This window comes from Corythoichthys intestinalis, chromosome 10 (genome assembly GCF_030265065.1).
Source record: "Corythoichthys intestinalis isolate RoL2023-P3 chromosome 10, ASM3026506v1, whole genome shotgun sequence".
Classification (NCBI taxonomy): domain Eukaryota; kingdom Metazoa; phylum Chordata; class Actinopteri; order Syngnathiformes; family Syngnathidae; genus Corythoichthys; species Corythoichthys intestinalis.
Window position 1 is genome coordinate 50,037,488 of NC_080404.1, and position 26,253 is coordinate 50,063,740.

At 40.8% G+C, this 26,253-nt stretch overlaps 2 protein-coding genes across 3 annotated transcripts in view; one reads left to right on the forward strand and one right to left on the reverse strand.

Annotated features, from left to right (window-relative positions):
• The window catches only part of slc3a1 (solute carrier family 3 member 1), a 23,554-nt gene extending 17,094 nt beyond the window's left edge, over window positions 1-6,460 (forward strand). The window contains exons 9-10 of the mRNA XM_057849060.1: window positions 1,792-1,917; window positions 1,992-6,460. Of these exons, the coding sequence (XP_057705043.1) occupies window positions 1,792-1,917; window positions 1,992-2,423 (558 nt within the window). The 3' untranslated portion in view covers window positions 2,424-6,460. The remainder of the gene's footprint in view (window positions 1-1,791; window positions 1,918-1,991) is intronic.
• prepl (prolyl endopeptidase like) lies at window positions 1,697-26,209 on the reverse strand. Of its 2 annotated transcripts, none has more exons than XM_057849059.1 (15): window positions 26,053-26,209; window positions 25,834-25,953; window positions 25,632-25,698; window positions 23,924-24,071; window positions 23,781-23,842; window positions 23,576-23,702; window positions 20,087-20,303; window positions 19,685-19,876; window positions 19,392-19,610; window positions 12,692-12,861; window positions 12,410-12,626; window positions 12,128-12,277; window positions 8,188-8,314; window positions 7,427-7,509; window positions 1,697-2,604 (listed from the first exon to the last, which is right to left on the reverse strand). In XM_057849059.1, exons 1-15 carry the CDS (start codon window positions 26,170-26,172, stop codon window positions 2,527-2,529), a joined length of 2,097 nt encoding a protein of 698 aa, XP_057705042.1. In that variant the 5' UTR covers window positions 26,173-26,209; the 3' UTR covers window positions 1,697-2,526. The 2 variants fall into 2 exon arrangements, with proteins under 2 accessions (XP_057705042.1, XP_057705041.1); XM_057849058.1 differs by having other exon boundaries at window positions 23,924-24,101.
• Window positions 26,210-26,253: the final 44 nt, after the last annotated feature.

Consider the following 26,253-nt stretch of genomic DNA (forward strand, 5'->3'; position numbering starts at 1 on the left):
TATGCACGTTTCGTAGTCCCGGTTAGCCGGGAAGTTAGGCTGCACGTGATAAGTTACTCTCGAAGTTACCCTGATAAGCCAGAAAACCGGCTTCGTAGTACAGGCCACTGGAGTTTTAACTGATGTTGTGAACTACAGTTCCACACAAACGTAGGTCGAGATATAATTTAGCTTAGCAATTGGAGGTGTAACAGCCATTTTTCAAGTGTCCCGAACTCCCAAATAAGAGCATTTATCAAGGTTTCTTTGGCCGTGACATGTGTGTCTCCGTCCACCGAACAGAATACTATGACAACGCCGGCACCTCTGCTAGAGGATACGTTGAGTTTGCCACAAAACTCACTACCGCCAGGAACGCGCCCTCCCTTTGGTTTCCGATTTAGGCAGAAATTTGGGTTACGTCGCCAGCGTAGGATGGGAACTCGTTCGTAACCTGGGGATTACCCGTATTGGCTAAAATATTACGGTTACCTAGTTTTACAAAAAAAAAAAAAAAAAATGATGCCAAAAGTAGTAATACAGTACTGCACTACAGCTACAATAAGAAACGTCATAAGTGAGCATTACTATCTGCGTAAATGCAAAACTATTACATTTGATTGAGGCAATGTCCAGTTACAGTGCCCTCCCTAATTATTGGCACCCCTAAAAAAGATGTTTTTTAGCTTCTATTAATTTTTTCTAAATTCAAATAATATGGGACCTTAATGGAAAAAAAGAGAAAAATCCAACCTTCAATACAAATGCATTCATTCAGTGGGGAAAAAATCCCACATAAAGAAAAAAATTATTTGACAACAAATAATGTGTGTCACATATATTAGCACCCCTGGTGTTAATACTTTGTACAACCCCCTTTTGCCAACAAAACAAGGTCTGGGGACTGAGATGGCCATGGGAGGAGCTTGATTTTGTGTCTGGTGAACCATTTCTGTGTAGATTTGGCCATATGTTTAGGGTCGTTGTCTTGCTGAAAGACCCAGTGACGCCCATCTTCAGCTTTCGGGCAGGGGGCAACAGATTTTGATTTAAAATGTCCTGGTATTTCAAAGCATACAGCATGCGCATCTTTCGTGGCACGCCAGACCCACTTAGAGTGCACACGGTCCCAGGCTTCAACTGGGACTGTGTGCTTTGGTCAGATGAGACCAAGATTGAGCTTTTTGGCAACAAACACTCTAAGTGGGTCTGGTGTGCCACGAAAGATGCGCTTGCTGAAAAGCACCTCATACCCACTGTGAAGTATGGGGGTGGGTCAGTGATGCTGTGGGGCTGTTTCGCTTACAAAGGCCCTGGGAACTTTGTTAGGGTGCATGGCATCATGAATGCTTTGAAATACCAGGACATTTTAAATCAAAATCTGTTGCCCTCTGCCCGAAAGCTGAAGATGGGTCGTCACTGGGTCTTACAGCAAGACAATGACCCTAAACATATGGCCAAATCTACACAGAAATGGTTCACCAGACACAAAATCAAGCTCCTCCCATGGCCATCTCAGTCCCCAGACCTTGTTTTGTTGGCAAAAGGGGGTTGTACAAAGTATTAACACCAGGGGTGCTAATATTTGTGACACACATTATTTGATGTCAAATAATTTTTTTCTTTATGTGGGATTTTTCCCCCACTGAATGAATGCACTTGTATTGGAGGTTGGATTTTTCTCTTTTTTTTTCCATTAGGGTCCTATATTATTTGAATTAAAAAATATATATTAGAAGCTAAAAACCACAACTTTTTCAGGGGTGCCAATAATTATGGAGGGCACTGTACATTCACGTGTGTTTGCTGCAGAGTGCCAGTCGAGATCTTCAGCGTTCCCCAATGCAGTGGAGTGCCAACTCCAATGCAGGCTTCAACGACAAGACCAACGTGACCTGGTTGCCTGTGCACCCCAACTGGAGGAATGTCAATGTGGAGGTATAAACCCCTCCACAAACACACAAAAAAAAAACAAAAACAAATTTTCTTAAACAGCACATGTCCTCCTTCAGGTCCAGAAACAAGACAAAGGCTCGGTGTTGTCGCAGTACCGCTTCCTGAGCACGTTGCGTCAGTCTGAGCTGGCACTTCAACGGGGCTGGTTCTGTTACATTTATGCCGACAGCAGCATCTTTGCTTACTTGCGAGAGTTAGACGGGCTGGACCGCGCTTTCCTCGTGGTGCTCAATTTTGGCAACGAGTCCGCAGTTTCCGATCTCTCGGCGGTCGTCGAGCTGCCCGAACGGCTGCGGATTCTGATGAGCACCAACCGGGCCAATGACGGTAAAACGGTCAGCAAATCTCAGATCCCAACTGAGCCAGGAGAGGGTTTAATGATCGAGTTCTCTGCACATGCTCGGTTTAACACCAACCACCCGGGGCGGTGTTACATATCTGAGAAGGCCTGTTATTTGAGTGCCATGGACATTCTCTATACATGCTAACATGTAGCTCTTGTATTATATCTCATCAGATATGCATTAATCAAAAAGAAACCGCAGTCTCATTCTTGCTTGTCCTGTCGTCTGCTTTCATCCAACACAACTTTTATATCTTCCTCCTGCGCGGATGGCGAGGAGGGTCCAGGTCCAGCTCATTGTAGAGAAACGCTAGCCGGAGGGCTTCCTGCGTCAGATAGGAAAGGCGGTTTGTTGTATTTAAAGTGGAGCAAAAAGATTTACTCAGCCACCAATTGTCATCATTTTAAGTAGACGAACTTAGCACAGAGGTCTGCAATTTTCTTCATATGTACACTTCAACTGTGAGAGACAAAATGTGAAAAAAATTCAGGAAGACAAACTACTGTAATTTTCTGACAATAAGCTGGTATTTTTTCCCCTCATTTTGAATCCTGCGGTTTATAGTCCAGTGTGACTTATTTGTTGATTTATTTGGGTTAACGCATAGCAGTTTATTTGACAGCGGTGTCATAACACTGTCATAATTAAGACACTATCATGGGCATTACTGAATGCTTATGACCGATTTCACTCAGTCTCATCCAGCAAATTATGTCACTAACTCCATTTATCTCCAGCTCAGATCTTCAACATCCATTCAAAAGTGAGATAATTTGTCGGATGACACAAAATGGCCTCTGTCATAAGCATTCATTTATACTCATGGCAGTGTCATGTCATAATTATGATAGTTTTATGACAGTCTTATGGTGCCACTGTCAAATAAAGTGTTACTAAATACCATAACTAGCAATTAATGAAACAACTGGAACAGTAACTGAAGAAATAATTAGCACAGAACACGAATTTTGATAATTAATTCCATCCGTAGCACTGCAATGCATGCTAGGAGGCATGTTGGACTACAACAGTGTTGACAGAAAGTGGCAGCAGAGGTGGCCAAATAAAGCTTTTTAAAGCAATGATGGTTTATTTGTTCTTATCACAGTCTTATGATGCCGTTGTCAAATAAAGTTATCAGTTAATATATTTTGGTGTAACTATCACTGAATACAGTGAGGACAGCGGCGGCTTATAGTCCGGTGCGGCTTATCAATGAACAAATTCAGTTTTCGTGTCAAATTTGGTGGGCGCGGCTTATAGTCAGGTGCACCTTACAGTCCGGAAATTACGTTAAAAATGTTAAAATTAAAAAAAAAAAAAAAAAAAAAAAAAAAAAAAGATATATCTATACATACACACAGTGGTACCTCTACTTAAGAACGTCACAACATACAGAATTTTCAGGTTAAGAAATGCCTCAATGGGAAAATATTGCCTCTAGTTACAAAAGAAATCTCAGGATACCAAAGGAAAAAATGGCTGGTACTCGCAGTTCCCGAAGTTTACTGAACGTAACATACTTATAGCTTCTCTGCCATTGGCTATTGCCTAACATCTTCCTGGCATCCAATTGGCTGAGAGAGACCTCTTCTGTATGTGTATATCCCAGCATCCTCTTTATTTGCCCCCTCGTGTTCAGACAGCTTTATGTGAGCGTATTACCGTAATTTCCCGAATGTAACGCGCACTTTTTTCCCCCCAAAATCAACTTGTAAAATCATGGTGCGCATTATACACGGGTACAGGGATGGAAACAGAAATATATATATATTTATATATTAGGGCTGTCAAAATTATCGCGTTAACGCGCGGTAATTATTTTTTAAAATTAATCACGTTAAAATATTTGACGCAATTAACGCACATGTCCCGCTCAGACAGTATTCTGCCTTTTGGTAAGTTTTACAGCAAGGCTTTTTGTGCTGTCTAACAGCGAACTCTTGTGGTCGCTTTGCGACATGGTTTATTGTTTTCTTGCCAGTTCAATATGGCTGCACGACGTCTCGTTTCATTGACACAGCCATGTTGTGTTGAAGAAAATGAATGCGGCGATCAGTTGCCAACCATTACGGTACATGACGTCACCATTTTGTTTCGGTAATACTTCACTCTGATTGGTTGAATGATTTCGTCTGTGTTAAATTCTGCTTTTTCACTCTTCATAAAGCACAGAATTTAGTTTCTTGAACTCATTTGAGTCAACGTTTATTGCAACTTGGCAACTCGGACCATAACGAAAGTAAAAACACAGACTTCCTGTGTCCGTCAACTATATCTGTCCCTCGGGACACTCAAACCCAAATAACAATAGTTCCTATTGTTAGTCTACAGCAGACATGTCCAAAGTCCGGCCCGGGGGCCAAATGCCGCCCGTGGTCAAATTTCATCCGGCCCCCAGCCTCTGTCATGAAATCAGTAACGTCTGGCCTGCACACACTCGTAATAAATTGGTCAGCAGTACTGCTACCAGCATATGAAGTAGCTTACACACTAAATGCTGCTCCTCATTTACCCACTAAAAAGCAGCAGCACTCTAAGCAACATTACCCCATGTGACCTTTTACTTCCAATTTTCTAAAATGGCCACAATCAACAACAACAAAAAAGTTGACTGCGACAGCTGACGCTTCAAGGAGAGGTGGAAATTGGATTATTTCTTCACTAAAATGCGCAACAACTGTGTCTGCCTCATTTGCAAACAGAAAGTCGCTGTTTTTAAAGAGTTCAATGTGAGGCGATATTACCAAACATGACACGCTGACATGTATGACAAGATTACAGGAAAGATACGCTGCGAGAAATTGAAGCAATTTGAAGCTAGTTTAATTTCACAGCAGCAGTATTTCGCAAGAGTTCCAGAGTTGAAAGAGAACGCCACAAAGGCTAGTTGCGAGATTGTTGTAGTTATCAATTAAAAAAAATAAATAAAATAATAATAATAAAGCAAATGTGACACACAGAATGGCTTGCTAAAATTTGCTTAAATATATTGTTCTACGTAAAGGACGTCAGCCAAGGTCGGCCCCCCACATTTTTACCACACCAAATCTGGCCCTCTTTGCAAAAAGTTTGGACACCCCTGGTCTACAGCGATGCACTCTTTCCGATTTCCAACTTCAGTTCTCACTTTTATTTTACCGTATCAATCCATGGAAGAAACATTTATTCATCATGATGAAACGAGCAAGTTATACAGCAGCCTTCAAAAGAAAAGTCACATGTGTTTTGTTTTCTCCTAGATTCTGGTAAGTTGGAGAAGTTGTCAAATCATATTATTACCGTAAATATTGTCAGTTTATGGTAATGTTTTGAACTACCAATGTGCTATGCTTGTGCTGTGTTTCACCAGTCAGTAAAATGACATTTCTGTATCTGTACACGAGCTGTTTTCTTGTATTCTTCTATTTATTGGTGCTAAAATTAGGGTGCGCGTTATACACGGGTGCAATAATTTCCCCTAGATTTTACAAGTAAATTTGGGGTGCGCGTTATACACGGGTGCGCCTCATTCGGGAAATTACGGTAATTTTTATTCTTTGTTTTTACATGATGCACAACTCTCATTTTATGTCTATTGTGCAATAATCTAATCGTAACATGTATTTGTTGCATAATTTGATGCCTTTTTATGCGTTATAAAAAGGTTTATGTCTGAATTTTGGGGGTCTTGGAACAGATTAGGGCATTACCATGGAAAACGCGTCTCTCCTTAAAGAAATTTCAGGTTAAGAAACCACTTCCAGAACCAATTAATTTCGTAAGTAGAGGTACCACTGTATACATAAATATATATAATTCTACTTTACCATAAACATCATCACTATTGACGTGTCACTTCGTCATTCTTTGCGCGACGCCTTATCAGAGGGGGCCGAGCTTCATTTAGTAATAGCCGAAGACTGCACACGCTCATGTCGGATTTAACCTTGGATTTACTTACGATTGGATTCAACTACGAAAGATGTACCGCATACAAACAGGAAGGATTGTCTCAGGAGTGATTTGTTCGAGGATTCGAGGTAAATATATTTTTGTACCATGCATTTGTGATTGAAACATTTATTCGCAGTCATTTTCTTCTTTGTTTACACATGAAGGCGGCTAATTTTCGTAACTGACTAGCCTCATAGTTTACTTTTAACCAAGAATCGATAATGTTTTACGTCCATATGTATAAAGAATTCGAGGATTTAAGCATTTAAGGCTCCTTTTACGCCAGGTGCCTGCTAGCCTCATTCGCTAACATAGTAGCATGGTACTTCGTCAATGTATGTAAAATAAACGCTAACTGTGTGGTTTATTTGCTTTAAATCAAGAATCAAGCCTATTTTGCGTCCATATCTATGAAGAAATTGGGGATTTAAGCATTTATTCACAAGAATTTTCACCACAAAAGCTCCTTTTATGCCAGGTGGCCGCTAGCCTCATTCGCTAACATAGTAGCATGGTACTTCGTCAATAAACGTAAAGTAAACCCGAACTACATAAAATAAATCTTAACTGTACGGTTTCCTTGCTTTTAACCAAAAAATCGAGACAGTTTTAAGTCCTTATCTATGAAGAATTCAGGGATTTAAGGGATTTATCCACAAGAATTTTCGCCAGAAAAGCTCCTGTTACGCCAGGCGGCCGCTAGCCTCATTCGCTAACAGTATATAGTGTATAATGATAATAAAGGGCTATTCTATTCTACAATAAATTGTGATTGTAAATAGAATTTATTATCAATTTACATATTATTTACAATTGATTCTGCATGTTTTCCTTAAGTATTAAGTTTCTAATGTTAAATTGAGTGATTTATTAGCTGTTGAAAACTTGCAGTAAATTAAAAATAATGTTGCTATTTTGGTCAAATACTTAAATATGTTAAATATTGCTATTGATCCTGAAAATATAGGTGATTATCTCTGCATTTGGTGATTGTTGTGCATCTAGTGTAAAATCTGACACTTTTATAGCCATTTTAAGTTGTGTTATTCGTATAAAAAATAATCGGGATTTTATAAGGGAACACTTTTGAATTTTTTGAAGCCGATGCTCATCAACCTTTGGTTTTGTAAATATTTGAAGTTTTTGAAAATAGGCCCCCCTACGAATTGGCCCCGTGTCATGTCAATAGGTTATGAAGTCTATGACTTTACCTCTTCCAGCATGGACTCCCACCCATCTGGTCCTGTGTGATTGGCTCCAGGTTGGATATTCACGACTATATTTGGTTCAGCATCTAGGAGAATGGAAATGTCAAACACAAAAGCCAATTTATACAGTGTTTCACCTGGCTAACCGCCCATTTCAGGATGGATCCACCATTGACTCTTGTCTATCCTTTTTTTCCCTTTAAAATTCAGATGATCTTTCCCCCCTGGTGCCCTCCTCCACTACCCCATCTCGGCAGTCTTGGCTGTTTCACAAGCGCGGTCGTGACCTTGACAGCTCCCAGTCTGGCGTCTAATCTGTTGCTCTGAGACACTATCTCTTTACCATGCTAATGGGTCTCCACTGCCCGGCCTCTACGCCATCAGCACTTTATCAAATAGACCCCGGAGAGCCCAGATTATGCGCACGTACTCAGCCTCCCTCCCGCTTTCCCTAGTGCCGCAATGGGCGTATGAACAACTGAAGCCGGGTGATGTGATGAGGTCCGATTAGAAACGAGAGGGGGGAAAGCGCCTGTCTGTGGGGAAATGAGTGCAATTAGCGAGCACGCGCATACACTGTACCGCAAGGTGACCTGCACTGGACGCTGGTCGTGAACTTAAATTACTCACATGACGGACGGCTGTTTGAGTGTGCTGACATGACACGACACTGAATAGAACCATGAAAAACATTCCTTCAAAAATACGTAATGGTACGCACTGCTGTGCCTACATATCAGTGCAGACGGTCTGTGCGATTGTACCTGATTTGGACACCATGTTGGAGTGAGTTTGTGCCGCTTCCTTTAACTTCTTGGCATACTTCAGGACACCAGCCAGAGGTGTCCTGTCGTCATCTGTGGAGGCTGTCAGCAGCATTGACGGGTAGCGCTAAATTAGGGTCGAGGAAGGAGGCAATCATGTTAAAACAGACTCACGTACAAAATGATAGGAAAACCCTTCACCTCATACAGTGCCCTCCATAATTATTGGCACCCCTGAAAAAGATGTGTTTTTTTAGCTTCTAATATTTTTTTTTTTATCCCAATAATATGGGACCTAAATGGAAAAAAAGAGAAAAATCCAACCTTCAATACAAGTGCATTCATTCAGTGGGGAAAAAAGTCCCACATAAAGAAAAAAATATTTGACATCAAATAATGTGTGTCACAATTATTAGCACCCCTGGTCGTAATACTTTGTACAACCCCCTTTTGCCAACAAAACAAGGTCTGGGGACTGAGATGGCCATGGGAGGAGCTTGATTTTGTGTCTGGTGAACCATTTCTGTGTAGATTTAGACATACATTTAGGGTCATTGTCTTGCTGAAAGACCCAGTGACGACCCATCTTAAGCTTTCGGGCAGACGGCAACAGATTTTGATTGAAAATGTCCTGGTATTTCAAAGCATTCATGATGCCATGCACCCTAACAAGGTTCCCAGGGTCTTTGGAAGCGAAACAGCCCCACAGCATCACTGACCCACCCCCATACTTCACAGTGGGTATGAGGTGCTTTTCAGCATGCACATCTTTCGTGGCACGCCAGACCCACTTAGAGTGTTTGTGGCCAAAAAGCTCAATCTTGGTCTCATCTGACCAAAGCACATGGTCCCAGGCTTCAACTAGACCAAAGCACACGGTCCCTGGTTTCAACTGGACCGTGTGCTTTGGCCAGATGAGACCAAGATTGAGCTTTTTGGCCACAAACACTCTAAGTGAGTCTGGCGTACCACGAAAGATGCACATGCTGAAAAGCACCTCATACCCACTGTGAAGTATGGGGGTGGGTCAGTGATGCTGTGGGGCTGTTTCGCTTCCAAAGGCCCTGGGAACCTTGTTAGGGTGCATGGCATCATGAATGCTTTGAAATACCAGGACATTTTAAATCAAAATCTGTTGCCCTCTGCCCGAAAAGCTGAAGATGGGTCGTCACTGGGTCTTTCAGCAAGACAATGACCCTAAATGTATGTCTAAATCGACACAGAAATGGTTCACCAGACATAAAATCAAGCTCCTCCCATGGCCATCTCAGTCCCCAGACCTTGTTTTGTTGGCAAAAGGGGGTTGTACAAAGTATTAACACCAGGGGTGCTAATAATTGTGACACACATTATTTGATGTCAAATAATTTTTTCTTTATGTGGGATTTTTTCCCCACTGAATGAATGCACTTGTATTGATGGTTGGATTTGTCTCTTTTTTCCGATTAAGGTCCCATATTATTTGAATGAAAAAAAAATTATTAGAAGCTAAAAAACACATCTTTTTTAGGGGTGCCAATAATTATGGAGGGCACTGTATATCATCTACTAATTTACAATACACTTAACCCACGTTTATTGTGGTGGATTTGTTTCATACAGTGTATCACAAAAGTGAGTGCACCCCTCACATATCTGCAGATATTTAAGTATATCTTTTCATGGGACAACACTGACAAAATGACACTTTGACACAACGAAAAGTAGTCTGTGTGCAGCTTATATAATAGTTAATTTATAATTTATTTTCCCCTCAAAATATAGCCATTAATATCTAAACTCCAGGCAATAAACGTGAGTACACCCCATAGAAACTACGTACATCCCTAAATGTCCAAATTGAGTACTGCTTGTCATTTTCCCTCCAAAATATCATGTGACTCGTTACAGGAGTGCTGTTAGCATTGCTGCAGAGATTGAAGAGGTGGGGGGTCTGCCTGTTAGTGCTCAGACCATACGCCGTACTCTACATCAAATTGGTGTGCATGGCTGTCACCCCAGGAGGAAGCCTCTTCTGAAGACGGTACACAAGAAAGCCCGCCCGTCTCATCAGACCGTACGACATGGTTCCAGTAATCCATGTTCTTTGTTGACATGTCTTCAGCAAACTGTTTGCGGGCTCACGCTGTGAGGCTGCATTAAAGTAGCAGAAGCGCACCCTGCTCTGGTTGCATTCACAAGCGAAGCAGGGTGCGCTTAAAGTGAACCGAGACCGACGATTTTTGAAGGACCGGAGTTTGGTTGTTTGGTCCGAACTACAGTTCGGACGTGCATTCACATTAGCGGACTATCTGAGGAAAAGACCTCTTGTCAGTTTAAAACGGACCAAACAGTGCGAGTGTGAAAGTGCCCTCAGATGAAGCCCACTTCACTTCCTCGGTCCATTAAAACCGGTTTTTCCAATAACTGTCCATAACACTGCAGGGAGCTCATGCGTGACAGGATAATCAGAGATACTCAAATTTGATTGGCTAAAATAGAACCGTATTGAAAAAAGTCTGACAGCGGCTATTTCGACTACTTTTGGGATAATATAGGCTTTTATTTATAATTTTATCCACTATTAAACATTGGAAAAATAAAATTCTGTGTCCTTTCACTTGATTAAACATATTCTCTCCATTTGGATGCACATAATGTGTTTTCTATCCCTTTAACTTGATGGATGTAACCTATTATAGAAGTGCTTGTAAATTTGCAAAGTTGGATACTCCTCCAGCAGTCTTGAATGGCGTTTAATAATACCATGAATGAGACAATAGACCCTACTCACCTACGTCACAAAATGGGCGTGTCGCTGTTTCCGGCCGCCATATTGTACCTCTTTTTCAGACCTATTCTCATTGTTTTCAATTAGTCGAGCAAGTTATAGAGCAATTCATGGAAGCCCCGGTGTTATCTGACGTTGTAAACTCATTGGATCCGTTGCATAAAAGGCGTTACGTGGAAAAGCTTCAGTTTATCCATTCGCCAGATCCGTATTTGATGCCTAAATCGATGTTTTTCGACCCGCTGGCTTCGCCTGACATCTGATATCCTGATATTTGAACTATCTTGTCCACACAAAATCAGCCTATTCTCACGAAAGTTTGAAAAACTTTAAGAGCTTGGAGGCTTATAAATGCTACGTTGCTGGTTGGGTGAAACAGGTCCTCGTACACGAAAATTCGGCAGGAATCTTGTGCTCGGAAGGTGAGTTACGAAATTTTCAATTCAAAATCTTTTGTTCTTGCTAACATCCACTGTCAAGTCTAATGTATTTCATATCATTTGTCAATGGAGCTAGGGCTTTTAATGTTTATATGGTTTAGCGATAACACTCTCACTGTATACATATATAATACGTAATAAATATGAAGTGCGATAGCACTACTCCAGATTGTCCCTAGTTGAATTTATTTTTTGGCTTTTGACCTCAATAGTGAAATTGTAAATTAATTGTATGACAACTGTCTGATTATCCCCTTATAATTATATATTTTCAGGTAGTTCATTCACAACGTCTGAGTGTATGTTGTCGGCGATTAGCCTAGCAATGATCTTAATTGTGGTTGTCAGCCCAAAACCCTCTAAATATATATTAAATGCATCTTACCAGATATAAAATGACTACTACGTAATCTGTGGTAGTCGTTTGGAGCCCAGTTTTCTCGTCAAATTGCAGCAGTCAATCTCTGTCTCCTCTTCGGGTCTCTCGGAATACGGTAAAAATTCAAGTCTCTCCGTCGATCTTCTCTGTTTTTGCAACCGACCGCCACACACGACTTCACCATTTTGATTATTAATGTTAACGAGCAGAAAAACACGCCATAATAGGAGGAATTTACGAAGCGCTAATGCATTAACATGACTAGTATCCGGACAACATGGCGCGGGGGCGTGGCTGTGACGTCACGTGAGTAGGGTCTATAGGAAGGTTGTACAACGTGCGTTTCTCTACCTGAGGGGTAATGTTATGGACTGGGCAATAGGAGGCGATGGTATGCATGTGTTCTGGGTTTTCCACGGGATTCCCCCACTCTTCCCTGTCCTCCACTGTGAGGGGCAGTTTGGGGTCCTCCATTGTACCCAGCACATCCAGGAAAGGACTCTGTCACAGTCAGATAGTGAATAAAGCAAGCATGTTAAAAAAAGTACTGCAACCCGCCATATGGTGTATTTGTCAGAATCTACATTTCCATAAGATGATTTGACGTGATCGTCTTTGCAATTATGAGTGTACCTGCAGTATGACTGCTCTCATCATATCTGGCCGTACGTTACACAAAGCCCCCACCGGCACAGCTCCGGCGCTGCATGCAGTGAGGACTGTCCGCAAAGGGCTGGAGACCCCTGAGGAAAAGAGGTAACTGAGGCAGGCTCGAAGGTCTTCCACTCCTCTGTGCTTCCCCTCGACGCGGGCTTGTCTCTGCCAGGCCAGCCCACACTCTCCTCCCCCTCTACATGATATATCCATTAATACAAATGTTTTTACCATGTGATTTGCAAAAGTGGTGAAGGTTACCTAATATGGCAATAGGCTAGAGCCCAGCCCTGGTCCAGCAGGAACCTTTTTACCGGGCAGAACTGCATGTTGACATCCTGGCCATAAGCTCCATAGACGTGGACAAGCAGAGGTGTGTCTCTCTTGCACTCCACACTGTGAAGCAGTGTCACTGGTACGAAGGTACCATCCTACACCAGGAATGCAGTTCTTATTAAAACCTTTCACAGCATTCTACTTCATGTTCCCAATGTGATCGCCGCCAAGCCTCTCAGTTCAAATGGATTGGACATCTACTGCTATCATTTGCAAAACATGATAATTCATCTTCAAGTTTTCCACTTCAAAAGGATCAGATGTCTATCACTGTCCTTGACAGCCAATGAGTTAGAGGACCTCCAAGGACAAATACTGCCCTTGTATACAGTGCCTTGCAAAAGTATTCGGCCCCCTTGAATCTTGCAACCTGTCACCACATTTCAGGCTTCAAACATAAAGATATGAAATTTAATTTTTTTGTCAAGAATCAACAAGTGGGACACAATCGTGAAGTGGAACAACATTTATTGGATAATTTAAACTTTTTTAACAAATAAAAAACTGAAAAGTGGGGCGTGCATTATTATTCGGCCCCCTTGCGTTAATACTTTGTAGCGCCACCTTTTGCTCCAATTACAGCTGCAAGTCGCTTGAGGTATGTTTCTATCAGTTCTGCACATCCAGAGACTGACATTCTTGCCCATTCTTCCTTGCAAAACAGCTCGAGCTCAGTGAGGTTGGATGGAGAGTGTTTGTGAACAGCAGTCTTCAGCTCTTTCCACAGATTCTCGATTGGATTCAGGTCTGGACTTTGACTTGGCCATTCTAACACCTGGATACGTTTATTTTTGAACCAGTTCATTGTAGATTTGGCTTTATGTTTTGGATCATTGTCCTGTTGGAAGATAAATCTCCGTCCCAGTCTCAGGTGTTGTGCAGATACCAACAGATTTTCTTCCAGAATGTTCCTGTATTTGGCTGCATCCATCTTCCCGTCAATTTTAACCATCTTCCCTGTCCCTGCTGAAGAAAAGCAGGCCCAAACCATGATGCTGCCACCACCATGTTTGACAGTGGGGATGGTGTGTTCAGGGTGATGAGCTGTGTTGCTTTTACGCCAAACATATCGTTTTGCATTGTGGCCAAAAAGTTCAATTTTGGTTTCATCTGACCAGAGCACCTTCTTCCACATGTTTGGTGTGTCTCCCAGGTGGCTTGTGGCAAACTTTAAACGAGACTTTTTATGGATATCTTTGAGAAATGGGTTTCTTCTTGCCACTCTTCCATAAAGGCCAGATTTGTGCAGTGTACGACTGATTGTTGTCCTATGGACAGGCTCTCCCACCTCAGCTGTAGATCTCTGCAGTTCATCCAGAGTGATCATGGGCCTCTTGGCTGCATCTCTGATCAGTTTTCTCCTTGTTTGAGAAGAAAGTTTGGAAGGACGGCCGGGTCTTGGTAGATTTGCAGTGGTCTGATGCTCCTTCCATTTCAATATGATGGCTTGCACAGTGCTCCTTGAGATGTTTAAAGCTTGGGAAATCTTTTTGTATCCAAATCCGGCTTCAAACTTCTCCACAACAGTATCTCGGACCTGCCTGGTGTGTTCCTTGGTTTTCATAATGCTCTCTGCACTTTAAAGAGAACCCTGAGACTATCACAGAGCAGGTGCATTTATACGGAGACTTAATTACACACATTTGGATTCTATTTATCATCATCGGTCATTTAGGACAACATTGGATCATTCAGAGATCCTCACTGAACTTCTGGAGTGAGTTTGCTGCACTAAAAGTAAAGGGGCCGAATAATATCGCACGCCCCACTTTTCAGTTTTTTATTTGTTAAAAAAGTTTAAATTATCCAATGAATGTTGTTCCACTTCACGATTGTGTCCCACTTGTTGTTGATTCTTGACAAAAAATTTAATTTCATATCTTTATGTTTGAACCCTGAAATGTGGCGAAAGGTTGCAAGGTTCAAGGAGGCCGAATACTTTTGCAAGGCACTGTATATGCACTGATGTCATGGTTTACAGAAAAATGTCTGTTTGCAACAGTGGCGCCTCCAGAAAATGTTCATGGGGTGGCCAGATGGGGCCACTTAAAATCTTGGGGTGGCCAAAACTAAAAGCCATAATTTCAGGTTTTCATTATATTATTGCAGTAAAAAAGTCAGGGGAAAACTATCAGAAAGATTTAAGGACACGGCTACTGATATACTTTGGTGTATTGTGTAATATTTGATGTTACTAATGATTTAATGTGCATAGTCCGTAACTGTCCAGTCAACATTTTGAGTTCCACAACAATTCTGTTTTATTGTGTTATGTATATGTTAAGAATAAGGTGTACATTTAACTAGGGCTGTCAAACGATTAAAATTTTTAATCGAGTTAAACACAGCTTAAAAATTATTGATCGCAATTAATTGCAATTCAAACCATCTCTAAAATATGCCATATTTTTCTATAAATTATTGTTGGAATGGAAAGACAAGACGGATATAACATTCAACATACTGTATGTAAGTACTGTATTTGTTTATTATAACAATAAATCCACAAGATGGCATTAGCATTATTAACATTCTTTCTGTGAAAGGGATCCACGGATAGAAGGACTTGTAATTCTTAAAGGATAAATGTGAGTTTGTATATTGTGTCTAAATATTGCCATCTAGTCTATTTGTTGAGCTTTCAGTAAATGATACTGTAGTGCAGTGCTTCTCAATTATTTTCTGCTACGCCCCCCCAAGCAAGACGTAAATGTTTCGCGCCCCCCCAAACTCTCTGCCGCCGCTGTAAATAGTATTATTTGTCTACATAATTACTATTATAAATACGCATCTGCCTAATATTGTGTCCTTTTTTTCTAATAACGAAAAAAAGTAACATAGATCAACTTATAATAAAGTATAACTTTATTAACATTGTTTTGTTTTGTAACAGAGAAGACTTGACGTGCATCAATTTGCCTGAATTAAAAAAAAAAATTCACATTCAAACTGTAAAAATACACTCAAGGTACATTTTTGACCATTTGATACAGAAAAATAAAATGTAATAAAATCAGTAAATAATAACAAATTCAAATTGATTAGAAACATTCACTCATGAGGACAATATGCCAAAAAATTTGACCGAAAAAACAAAAATGAATAAAGGAAAAAAAGAGTGTCCTTGGACAGAAGGACAGTTTTTATTTTTGCTGCTCACATTCAGTATTACCTCCTTTGCAATGGTGTGGAGTCATTTTGCAATGAGCATGCTAACAATGCTCACTGATTTACTGATATAACACTGACAAAGCAGGATGATTGTTGGCAATATTCGGCACGTTTTCGCTGAAAAACAATCAAGCGGCTTATCAGTTGCCACGTTTACATGGAGCCAAATATTCCAATTACAATCGGAATATTTGTTCAAACCGAATAAATGTGTTCCATATAAACACCTCATTCGGAATGAACAGGCCCAAACCCAATGGAATTTCATTCCGATTCACAGGGGTGGAATATTCCTTTTCCCAAACCGATTAGAAGTAAAATTATATCATGTAAACAGGGAAGCGGAATGGTGTCTGGTTGCGTTCTTTCTGCGCATGCTCCGTACTGACGTGGTGACTTCACTTGGTGACGAAAGTAACGTCACTTGCAACATGGCTTCCAAGCACACGCACAGCGCACCCACACAACTTTTTAAATGAACGGCGTGTCATTCTGAAGTTTTGTTTCCACTCGAAAAGTTAAAACAGCAGCTGATCTGACGATCGATCTCCATGTTTTGCAACGTGACGCTTTGTTTTGATTAATCTGCGCATGTCAGACGGCAGTTGTCAAACGTCCTTTCGGAATAAAGGCAGACACATGTAAACGCTGGATCGGAATAGATGAAGTGACATGTAAACAGCTGATGTGAAATTTCCATTCGGAATGATTTGAATCGGTATCAATAAAAGTCAGCATGTAAACGTGGCTAGTGAGATTGGGGTCGAATGTCTTTAAGTGGCGTCTTAATTGATTTGGCTTCTGGCGGTCCGCTATAATTATTTTTAGACACAGTAAACAGTCTTTCCTCATCACCCACAGTATTAAAAGTCAAAGCTAAAAGGCAAACGGCACGAACAAAGCGCATTCTCGGCGGCCGAGGTAGAACCGTAGGTGAGGGCGGTCGTCGTGACGATCCCAAGCCGAAAATGGCACTTATCGGGCGGCGGCGTAAGAACCGGACAAGACAGTGGGTCGCTGCGTGAGTGAGTCCGGTCGGAAAACGGCTTTCGAAAACGGCGGCGGCGCACTGCTCTTCATATTTGTTTTCTGTGTGATGAGTGCTCTTCCTTAGTTCAAAAATACTGCACGCACTCTGAAAATGAGAGCGCCACTGCCACCCACTGAGTGGATGCGCAAGTACACTTTATTCCAGTACGGCAGAAACAAAAAAAAGCATGTTCTCCGAGGTCACAAGCGCCCCCCCTGGCATCGCTCTGTGCCCCCCCAGGGGGGCACGCCCCACTATTTGAGAAGTACTGCTGTAGTGACTTAACTGTTCTGCCCAAATGCATGATGGGAAGTGGTGCAACCATGACTGTGTATGGTGGCTGCAAAGGCTATATCTTCTCTGCTATGGGTACACTACAGGGTGTTACGAAAAAAGATAAACTCCTGTTATTCTTCCCCACGTCGCATCCCGCAATATTTATAGTTGCTGTGGGAGAGTTGACAAAGCTTTTGCCAATCAAAAGCACGGCCCCAATGAATGCTTTTATCTACTCCACTCACTTGACACTGCCTCTTATCTCTGTATAGAAGTAAAACGACGCCATTGTAGGCTGTTTGTGGCAATGCGTGAATGAGTCATACTGCGAATGCGTTAACTGCGACAAATATTTTCACGTGATTAATTTAAAAAAATTAATTACTGCCCGTTAATGCGATAAATTTGACAGCCCTACATTTAACAAAACAAAATGAATGCATTCATTTGGGATGAAATGCATAACTGATGCTACAACCCGTGGCCACCCCTGGTGGCGCCACTGGTTTGCAATGGTTACAAGTAGGGCTGTCAAATGATTAAAAATTTTAATCGAGTTAATTACGGCTTAAAAATTAATTAATTGTAATTAATCGCAATTCAAACCATCTCTAAAATATGCCATATTTTTCTGTAAATTATTGTTGGAATGGAAAGATAAGACACAAGATAAATATATACATTCAACATACGGTACATAATGTATTTGTTTATTATGACAATAAATCAACAAGATGGTATTAATATCTTAACATTCTGTTAAAGCAATCCATGGATAGAAAGACTTGTAGTTCTTAAGATAAATGTTAGTACAAGTTATAGAAATTTTATATTAAAACCCCTCTTCATGTTTTCGTTTTAATAAAATTTGGAAAATTTTCAAACAAAAAATAAACTAGTAGCTCGCCATTGTTGATGTCAATAATTACACAATGCTCATGGGTGCTTAAGCCCATAAAATCAGTCGCACCTAAGTGCCAGCAGAGGGCGACAAAACTCCAAAAAACACAAGTAACAAGTTGGCATTGCACCGTGCTGTCATTTTGATCTGTTTGAGTGGGACATGTGCGTTAATTGCGTCAAATATTTTAACGTGATTAATTTTAAAAAATTAATTACCGCCCTTTAACGCGATAATTTTGACAGCCCTAGTTATAATTAACAAATGCATCTGATTTCAATATTTTCAGTGGGTAAATTATTTATTTTTCAATCTTTATGCTTGCTGTAGTCCAAATTCCACGGGCATTAAAATATATTTACCTTCTAGTCTGTCGTCACTGTTTCATAGTTAGCAAGCAAATGCTTGACACACTTTCAACTTCATATGCCAACTTGCCGCACGCTATCAATGAGTCTCGACTGTAATTTGCAACCAAAAAGTCAATGTTTGCCCAACAGTCCCTGACCAAAGTCTTGTCGCTTATTCATTTTGTAGAAACAATTGCTAATTACCTGACTTTTAATTATTCAATTGGTTTCAGAAATGTCTCATATAAAAGTTAAGACCCTCCAAAATGATGTTGAATGTACAAAAGTATATTTGTTTCACTGAAAAAAGATTTATCATTTAATGAAGACATAAAGGTCACATTTTGGCAAAACAAACGTTTTGTGGCCTACAGAAGTGTGAAAATCGAACAAAAAATGTACTTCAAATACAAAAATATGTTACATAACATAAGCGAATTAAGTAGTGGTGCTGTGAGATCCAAATTTTATATGACTTCCATGGGCTTGAAGGACTGCATCCATGCAAGCAGTCTTGCATGCCTCCCAGAGTTCATCAACATTCTTGGGTTACGTCTTCTATGCTTCCTCTTTCATCCTTCACCAGACATGCTCAATGATGTTCATGTCTGGTGACTGGGCTGTTCTTTGCCTTGAGGAACTATGAGGTAGAGATTGAAGTATGCAATGGAGCGCCATCCTGCTGCAGAATTTGTCCCTTTTTATGGTTAGGAATGTAAGAGGGAGCTAGGAATTGTTGATATTTCAGACTATTTATGTTGCCTTCCACCCTGCAGATCTCTCGCACACCCCCATACTCGATGTAACCCCAGATAATGATTTTGGTCATGATGTAACTTAAATTATGATAGTGGGACTAATATACCGTCTAGACAGATTCTACTATGAACTTCTTACCTTGCTGCAGGCTGTCAAACGTTTCGTGATATAATTCCTTTGCTGCTTTTGAAAACAAGATGGCCTGTCTTCGGTACCTGATGAAAGATGGCCGTCCTCTGCGTAAAGACGGTACAATACCGGAGGTCGGACTGGAGAGGAGATCAGGAATTTGAAGGTGTCGAGTTGGTCTGCAAGGCCAGGACGCTTGGATTCAACAACGCATGCCCAGAAAGGTAGCTTCAAGTATATAAACCAGACATTTTAACATTGTAATAGTTATACAAAAAGAAATCTGTGTTCTTATAATTTACCTGCAAACTATATGCTTCCATCGGTCGGGAGAGTGGAACGACAATCAGTTCAAGCTCGTTGTTTGCCATTGAGGCAAGCAGAATGCAATGTTCCCCGACCACATCCATATCTTTTAGCACAGTGCCGGAACGTGGGGTGAACACTGTGTCCCATGAGACCATAGAGGGTTTTGAGAGGGGCGCCTTCACCACCTGGATGAGAGAAGTCCCCAGCTAAAACTAAACTAAAAGTTGAAAGTCACAAGTTGATCAGCAGCAAAAATATAGAGCTTTTTATTATAGTTCATCAGCAGTTGGGGCTTAATGCCTTTTGTTACTGTAAATATTTTTATCTTACACAAATGTTTGACCTAAACTGCACTCATGCGTCACAATTTTTCATTTAATTTTTCCACACGCTACCTGATATTCCTGTCCAGGCCCCGTGTTGGCGAGAATGATTAAGTTCTGTCTCCAGTGTTCCACGTGGTACAAAAGCTCTGGCTGGCGCGCCTGAACCAGGGTAGGTTCCAGATGGGGGTTCGTGACATCCACGAGCATCACCTCGGAGCTGCTCCTGCTGCTGCAGGTGATGATCAGCACTTGGCGGTCTCGGGAAAGGGACACCTCCACAAACACACTAAAATGGGGAGGGGGGGGGGGGGCGCTTAAGTTAGAGGAGTCCTTGGCCACATTTTGCACAATGTTATCATGAATATAAATACATTGCTTACAAAATGTTTCATGAAAAGTATTGTTTTAGAATGACATTACGCTTTTATATTCAACTATACAGTGGGGAGAACAAGTATTTGATACACAGTCAATGGGTTTTCCCATTGGCAGTATATCAAATACTTGTTCTCCCCACTGTATATATTGGTATGAAAAATTATCAGAATCTTTTGGAATTTCTCATATTTCTGCATAAAATCACCATCATACGTTATCTGAGCTTTGTCAAAATCACACAAATGAAAATACAGTGTCTGCTTTAACTGAAACCATCCAACTCTTATCGGTTTTCATATTTTAATGAGGATAGGATGCAAAAAAATGACAGAAAGAAAAATAAGTACCCTAATTTTCGGACTATAAGCCGCTACTTTTTTCCCCTCATTTTGAATCCTGCGGCTTATAGTCCAGTGCGGCTTTTTTGTTGATTTATTTGGGTTAATAGGTAACACTTTATTTGACAGCGGCATCATAAGACTGTCATAAGAACATCATAATTATGACATGACACTGTCATGGGCATTACTGAATGCTTATGACAGATGTCAATATGTGTCATGTGGCATATTATTTCACTAAGTCCATTTATGTCCAGCTCAGATCTTTTACGGCCATTCAGAAGTGAGATAATTTGCTGGATGACACTAACCGACCTCCATTATAAGCATTCATTAATACTTATGACATTGCCATGTAATAATTATGACTGTCATATGACAGTATTATGGCACCACTATCCAAGAAAATGTTACTAAATACCATAACTAGCAATTAATGAAACAACTGGAACAGTAACTGAAGAAATAATTAGCACAAAACATGATTGTTATTTACATCTGTAGCGCCGCCATGCATGCTAGGAGGAATGTTGGATGACAACAGTGTTGAAAGCAGGTGGCAGCAGAGGTTGACTGTCTCCCCCAAGGGAGCAGTGATGGCCAAATGAGGATTTTTAAAACAATAAGGCTTTGCACCAAATTGGTTCAAAGCTTAATGGTGGTTCATTTGGTCTCATGACAGTCTTATGATGCCATTGTCAAATGAAGTGTTACCAGTTACTATCTTTTGGTGTAAATATCCCATAATACAATGAGGACAACTGCGGCTTATAGTCCAGTGCGGCTTATCTATGAACAAATGCCGTTTTCATGTCAAATTTGGTGGGTGGCAGCTTATAGTCAGGTGCGCCTTATAGTCCAGAAATTACGGTAAGTGAACCCTCTGCCTAAGGAGACTTAGGCCATGTCCACACGTAGCAGGGTTTTTTAAAAACGAGGATTCTGCCCTAATACGCCGGGGAAAAATAATTGCGTCCACACCTGCACGTTTGTGCAGAAAAAAAAAGAAAAAAAAAAACTTCCGCAGCCAACCGCTTTCATTCGTTTTTAAGTACATTAAAAACAATAAAATAATTGTCCAAAATACCCATTATTCAATAAGAAGCACAGCATGAGTTTGTAAAAAAGAAAAATGGAAGCAAAAAAGGTAAAAATCGGTCTCATGTGTGACGTGAGGACAAAATTTGTCGGAGCCAGTGACGTAAATCTTCGGTTATCAGTGTTCACATGATAAAGTCACAAACGCAGAATTCGCAAATCTTCACCTTCCCCGTCGTTTTTAAGAACCCTGGTTTAAATCTGCGCGTGGATGATAGGTCAAACCGTAGAAAAATATCTTCTTTTAGCCAAATACCCTGCTACGTGTGGACATGGCCTTAAAGAGCAATTCAAACCAATTTTTACCAAACATTTTAAGTCAGGTGTGTGCCCAATCACTGATGAGTGGTTTAAAGCTGCCCTGCCCACTATAAAAACCACACCTGGTAAGAAATATCTTGATGAGAAGCATTGTCTGATGTGCATCATGGCTCGGTCAAAAGAGCTGTCTGAACACCTGCGATCAATAATTGTTGATTTGTGTAAAGCTGGGAAAGGACACAAAACCATCTCAAAGTCTGGATGCTCATCAATCGACAGTCAGAGAAGTGGTTTACAAAAGGTGAGAGTTTGGCATTGTTGCGTCTCTCCCAAGGAGTGCCGTCCTCCAAAGATGGCACCAAGAGTTCAGTGCAGAATACTCAGAGAGGTAAAAAAAGAACCCTTGAGTGTCTACTAAAGATTTACAGAAATTAGTGGCACAGTCCAATATCTCTATGCACACATCAGCTATATGTAAAACTAGAGCCAAGAATGGTGTTCATGGGAGGACTACACAGAGGAAGCCACTGCTGTCACAAAAAAACAAAAAAAACATTTTTGCTCATTTAATGTTCGCAATAAGGCACTTGGACACGCCACAGAAGTTTTGGCAAAATATTTTCTGGACTGATGAAACCAAAGCTGATTTTTTTGGGAGTAACACACAACATCATGTATGGAGGAAAAATGGAAAAGCTCACCAACATCAACACCTCATCCCCACTGTGAAGCAAGGTTGGAGGGAACATCATGATTTGGGGCTGTTTTGCTACCTCAGGGCCTGGACAACTTGCAATCATTAATGGAAGAATGACTTCAAAAATTTGCAGGAAAACCTGAGGCCGTCTGTCAGACACTTGAAGCTAAAAAGAGGATGGAAGCTGCAACAAGACAATGATCCAAAACACAGAAATAAATCAACTTCAGAATGGTTTCAGAAGAACAAGATACACGTTCTGGAGTGGCCAACTCACATTACAGACTTGAACCCCATTGAGATGCTGTGGCATGACCTAAAGACAGCGATTCATGCCAGACATCCCAGGAATCTGACTGAACTATAGCAGTTTTAACGAGAAGAATGGACCAAGATTAGTCCTGATCGATGTGCCAGACTGATCTGCAGCTACAGGAAGTGTCTGGTTGAAGTTATTGCTGCCAAAGGGGGGCCCACAAAACATTAAATGTGATGGTTCACTTACTTATTTTCCCCCCTTATGTCATGTTTGTGTTATGTTTGCATACGATCCTCATTAAAATATGAAAATCTATAAATGTTTGGGTGGTTTTAGTTAAAGCAGACACTGTTTTTTACATCTGTGTGAGTTTGACAAAGATCGGATGACATCTGATGGTGATTTTATGCAGAAATGTGAAAAATTCCAAAAGGGCAGATACTTTTTCATACCACTGTACATCTTGTACGCAACAAGTACGCTACCCACAGAGGTGGTGGAATTAAAAAACATTCAGTACTCACTCCGGCTGCAATTCTTGGTACACAGAAGTTATCATGCTTCCATTCTTGGTCAAGTCCAGACGATACACTTTTTGGCACTTCAAACCTTCCTGGAGGGTGTAAAACAACACCTCATCTGTGGCCCACTCTTAGATAAGACAATAATAACATATTTGTTACAATTATTTTATTAATGCCGTTTTAAGTATGTGTTAAAAAGGCTCACCAAAGCTAAAGACGTCATCTAGAGTCAGTATGTCTCTTTGGCCGAGTGTCACAATTACACACCTGGGTTAAAGGTCAGATGACATCTTTGTTTAGAATAAGTGTAAACACCAATGCTGAAAAGTTCTCTTTTATAGTACTAACCTTGTTTTTTCTGTGGCATGTTTCTTCAAGGTGGCGGCAAGATGCTTCTCCTGAGGGGAGAGTCGTATTCTTTGAACAGTCCACTCACCTATCTCCTCACCAGCTGTGATGCATCCAAGGTTGAGAACCTGCTCTGGTTCAGTCTTACCTGTTGGATTTTTTTTTGCAGTTGAGATATCTAATTGCAAAAAAAAAATATATATATATATATATATATTCTAAATGTTAGGATATATGCATGTACTATGTATACATGTAAAAATCATTATTTTCTTTTATACAAATATACTGGGAGTCCCCGGTTTACAAACGAGTTCCGTTCATATGCTGGCGATGTAACCTGGATTTCCGCCTAAATCGGAATTAACCCTTTAAGTACAAGTACCCCTAAAAACCCTCCAAATAAGAAATAAAAAAAAACTATCCAAAAACATCTACTATACGTCATTGTACTGTCCTCGCCAAAACTTTGGAACTACAGTGCCCTCCATAATTATTGGCACCCCTGGTTAAGATGTGTTTTCTAGCTTAAAATATTTTTTCTTCTTCTAAATAATATGGGACCTTAATGGAAAAAAAGAAAAATCCAACCTTCAATACAAGTGCATTTATTCAGTGGGGAAAAAAATCCCACATAAAGAGGTAATTATTTGACATCAAATAATGTGTGTCACAATTATTAGCAGTAGCACCCCTGGTGTTAATACTTTGTACAACCCCCTTTTGCCAACAAAACAACACCTAATCTTCTCCTATAATGTTTCACAAGATGGGAAAAGACAGAAAGAGGGATCTTCAGCCATTCCTCTTTGCAGAATCTCTCTAAATCATCCAGAGACCTGGGTCCTCTCCTCTTCAGCACACCCCACAGGTTTTCAATGGGGTTGAGGTCTGGGGACTGAGATTGCCATGGGAGGAGCTTGATTTTGTGTCTGGTGAACCATTTCTGTGTAGATTTGGCAATATGTTTAGGGTCATTGTCTTGCTGAAAGACCCAGTGACGACCCATCTTCAGCTTTCGGGCAGAGGGCAACAGATTTTGATCGAAAATGTCCTGGTATTTCAAAGCATTCATGATGCCATGCACCCTAACAAGGTTCCCAGGGCCTTTGGAAGCAAAACAGCCCCACAGCATCACTGATCCACCCCTTCACAGTGGGTATGAGGTGCTATTCAGCATGCGCATCTTTCGTGGCACGCCAGACCCACTTAGAGTGTTTGGTTCCAAAAAGCTCAATCTTGGTCTCATCTGACCAAAGCACACGGTCCCAGGCTGGGACCGTTTTTTGGTTCCAAAAAGCTCAATCTTTGTCTCATCTGACCAAAGCACACGGTTATTTGAAGCTAAAAAACACATCTTAACCAGGGGTGCCAATAATTATGGAGGGCACTGTATCTCTTTACAATACTGCTAAATCTGAATAAATACATTGACCCCCCCCCCACACACACACACAAAAAATGTAAACAAGCTCTGCCTCTACTTTGCGGATTTTCGCTTTTCGCGGGGGTCGGGATCCCCATTAACCGCGAAAAACGAGGGCTCCCTGTATTGTTTACAGTTGTCTGCACACTCCTTTGCTAAACCTCATATATAACATTGGCATTTCCTTGGAGAATGAATCCTTACATGTTTATTGCTGGGCCAAAAAAAAAAAAAAAAAAAAAACAAAAAAAAACAATTAAATATCAGAATCTCGTTGCTTACGTGGTTTCTTTTCCGTTCTGTAGATACCGTCTGCTTCCAAAAAGTAAATATGGTGACGTCCAAAAACCTGTGTCGAGACAGAACATGCCGAATTTTACTCATTCGCTGCAACTGACAGCATTAAACATCATAACCATTTTAACTGCGATAGCGGACATTGAATGATCGTGTGTCAATGCCACCAAACTTGAGTAAGACATACCGCTGAGTGGTCTGGTACGTTTGCGAACCTGCTGTATGTTGCCTTCAAGTGTCTCTTGAAATGCGATTGTAACTCCTTGTACCGCTCGAGACCACGACCTGGGTGATCCACGTTTATATCCTTTATAAAAAAAAAAAAAAAGAAGTTAAAACTCTTTAAATGGGAACAAAACTTGAATTTTACAGTTTCAAACTGGTCATTAAACGCAGCATCGATTACCTTGGTGTAGAAACAACATTGAACACGTTTGCGGACACAGTGTACGAGGAAAACCTTTTTAAAATGTGAACGAAATTCCACAAAACGTGCGGGTAAACGAAGCACAAACAGAACAGTCATTCTACAATTTTACTATTGAGCCACTATGGAAAAGTTAGCCGCCATGCTTCCTTAAACAAAGCCGGTTGTTGATGACGTAAT

What these genes read in the sequence shown, in the direction of transcription:
- prepl (XM_057849058.1), bottom strand. Translation starts at nt 26,172, where the DNA reads ATGACTGTTCTGTTTGTGCTTCGTTTACCCGCACGTTTTGTGGAATTT. An exon ending in ACGTACCAGACCACTCAGCG is followed by an intron (nt 25,699 to 25,833) that starts GTATGTCTTACT and finishes GTCTCGACACAG; the next exon opens with GTTTTTGGACGTCACCATAT. An exon ending in GTTTGACAGCCTGCAGCAAG is followed by an intron (nt 12,862 to 19,391) that starts GTAAGAAGTTCA and finishes TTCCTGGTGTAG; the next exon opens with GATGGTACCTTCGTACCAGT.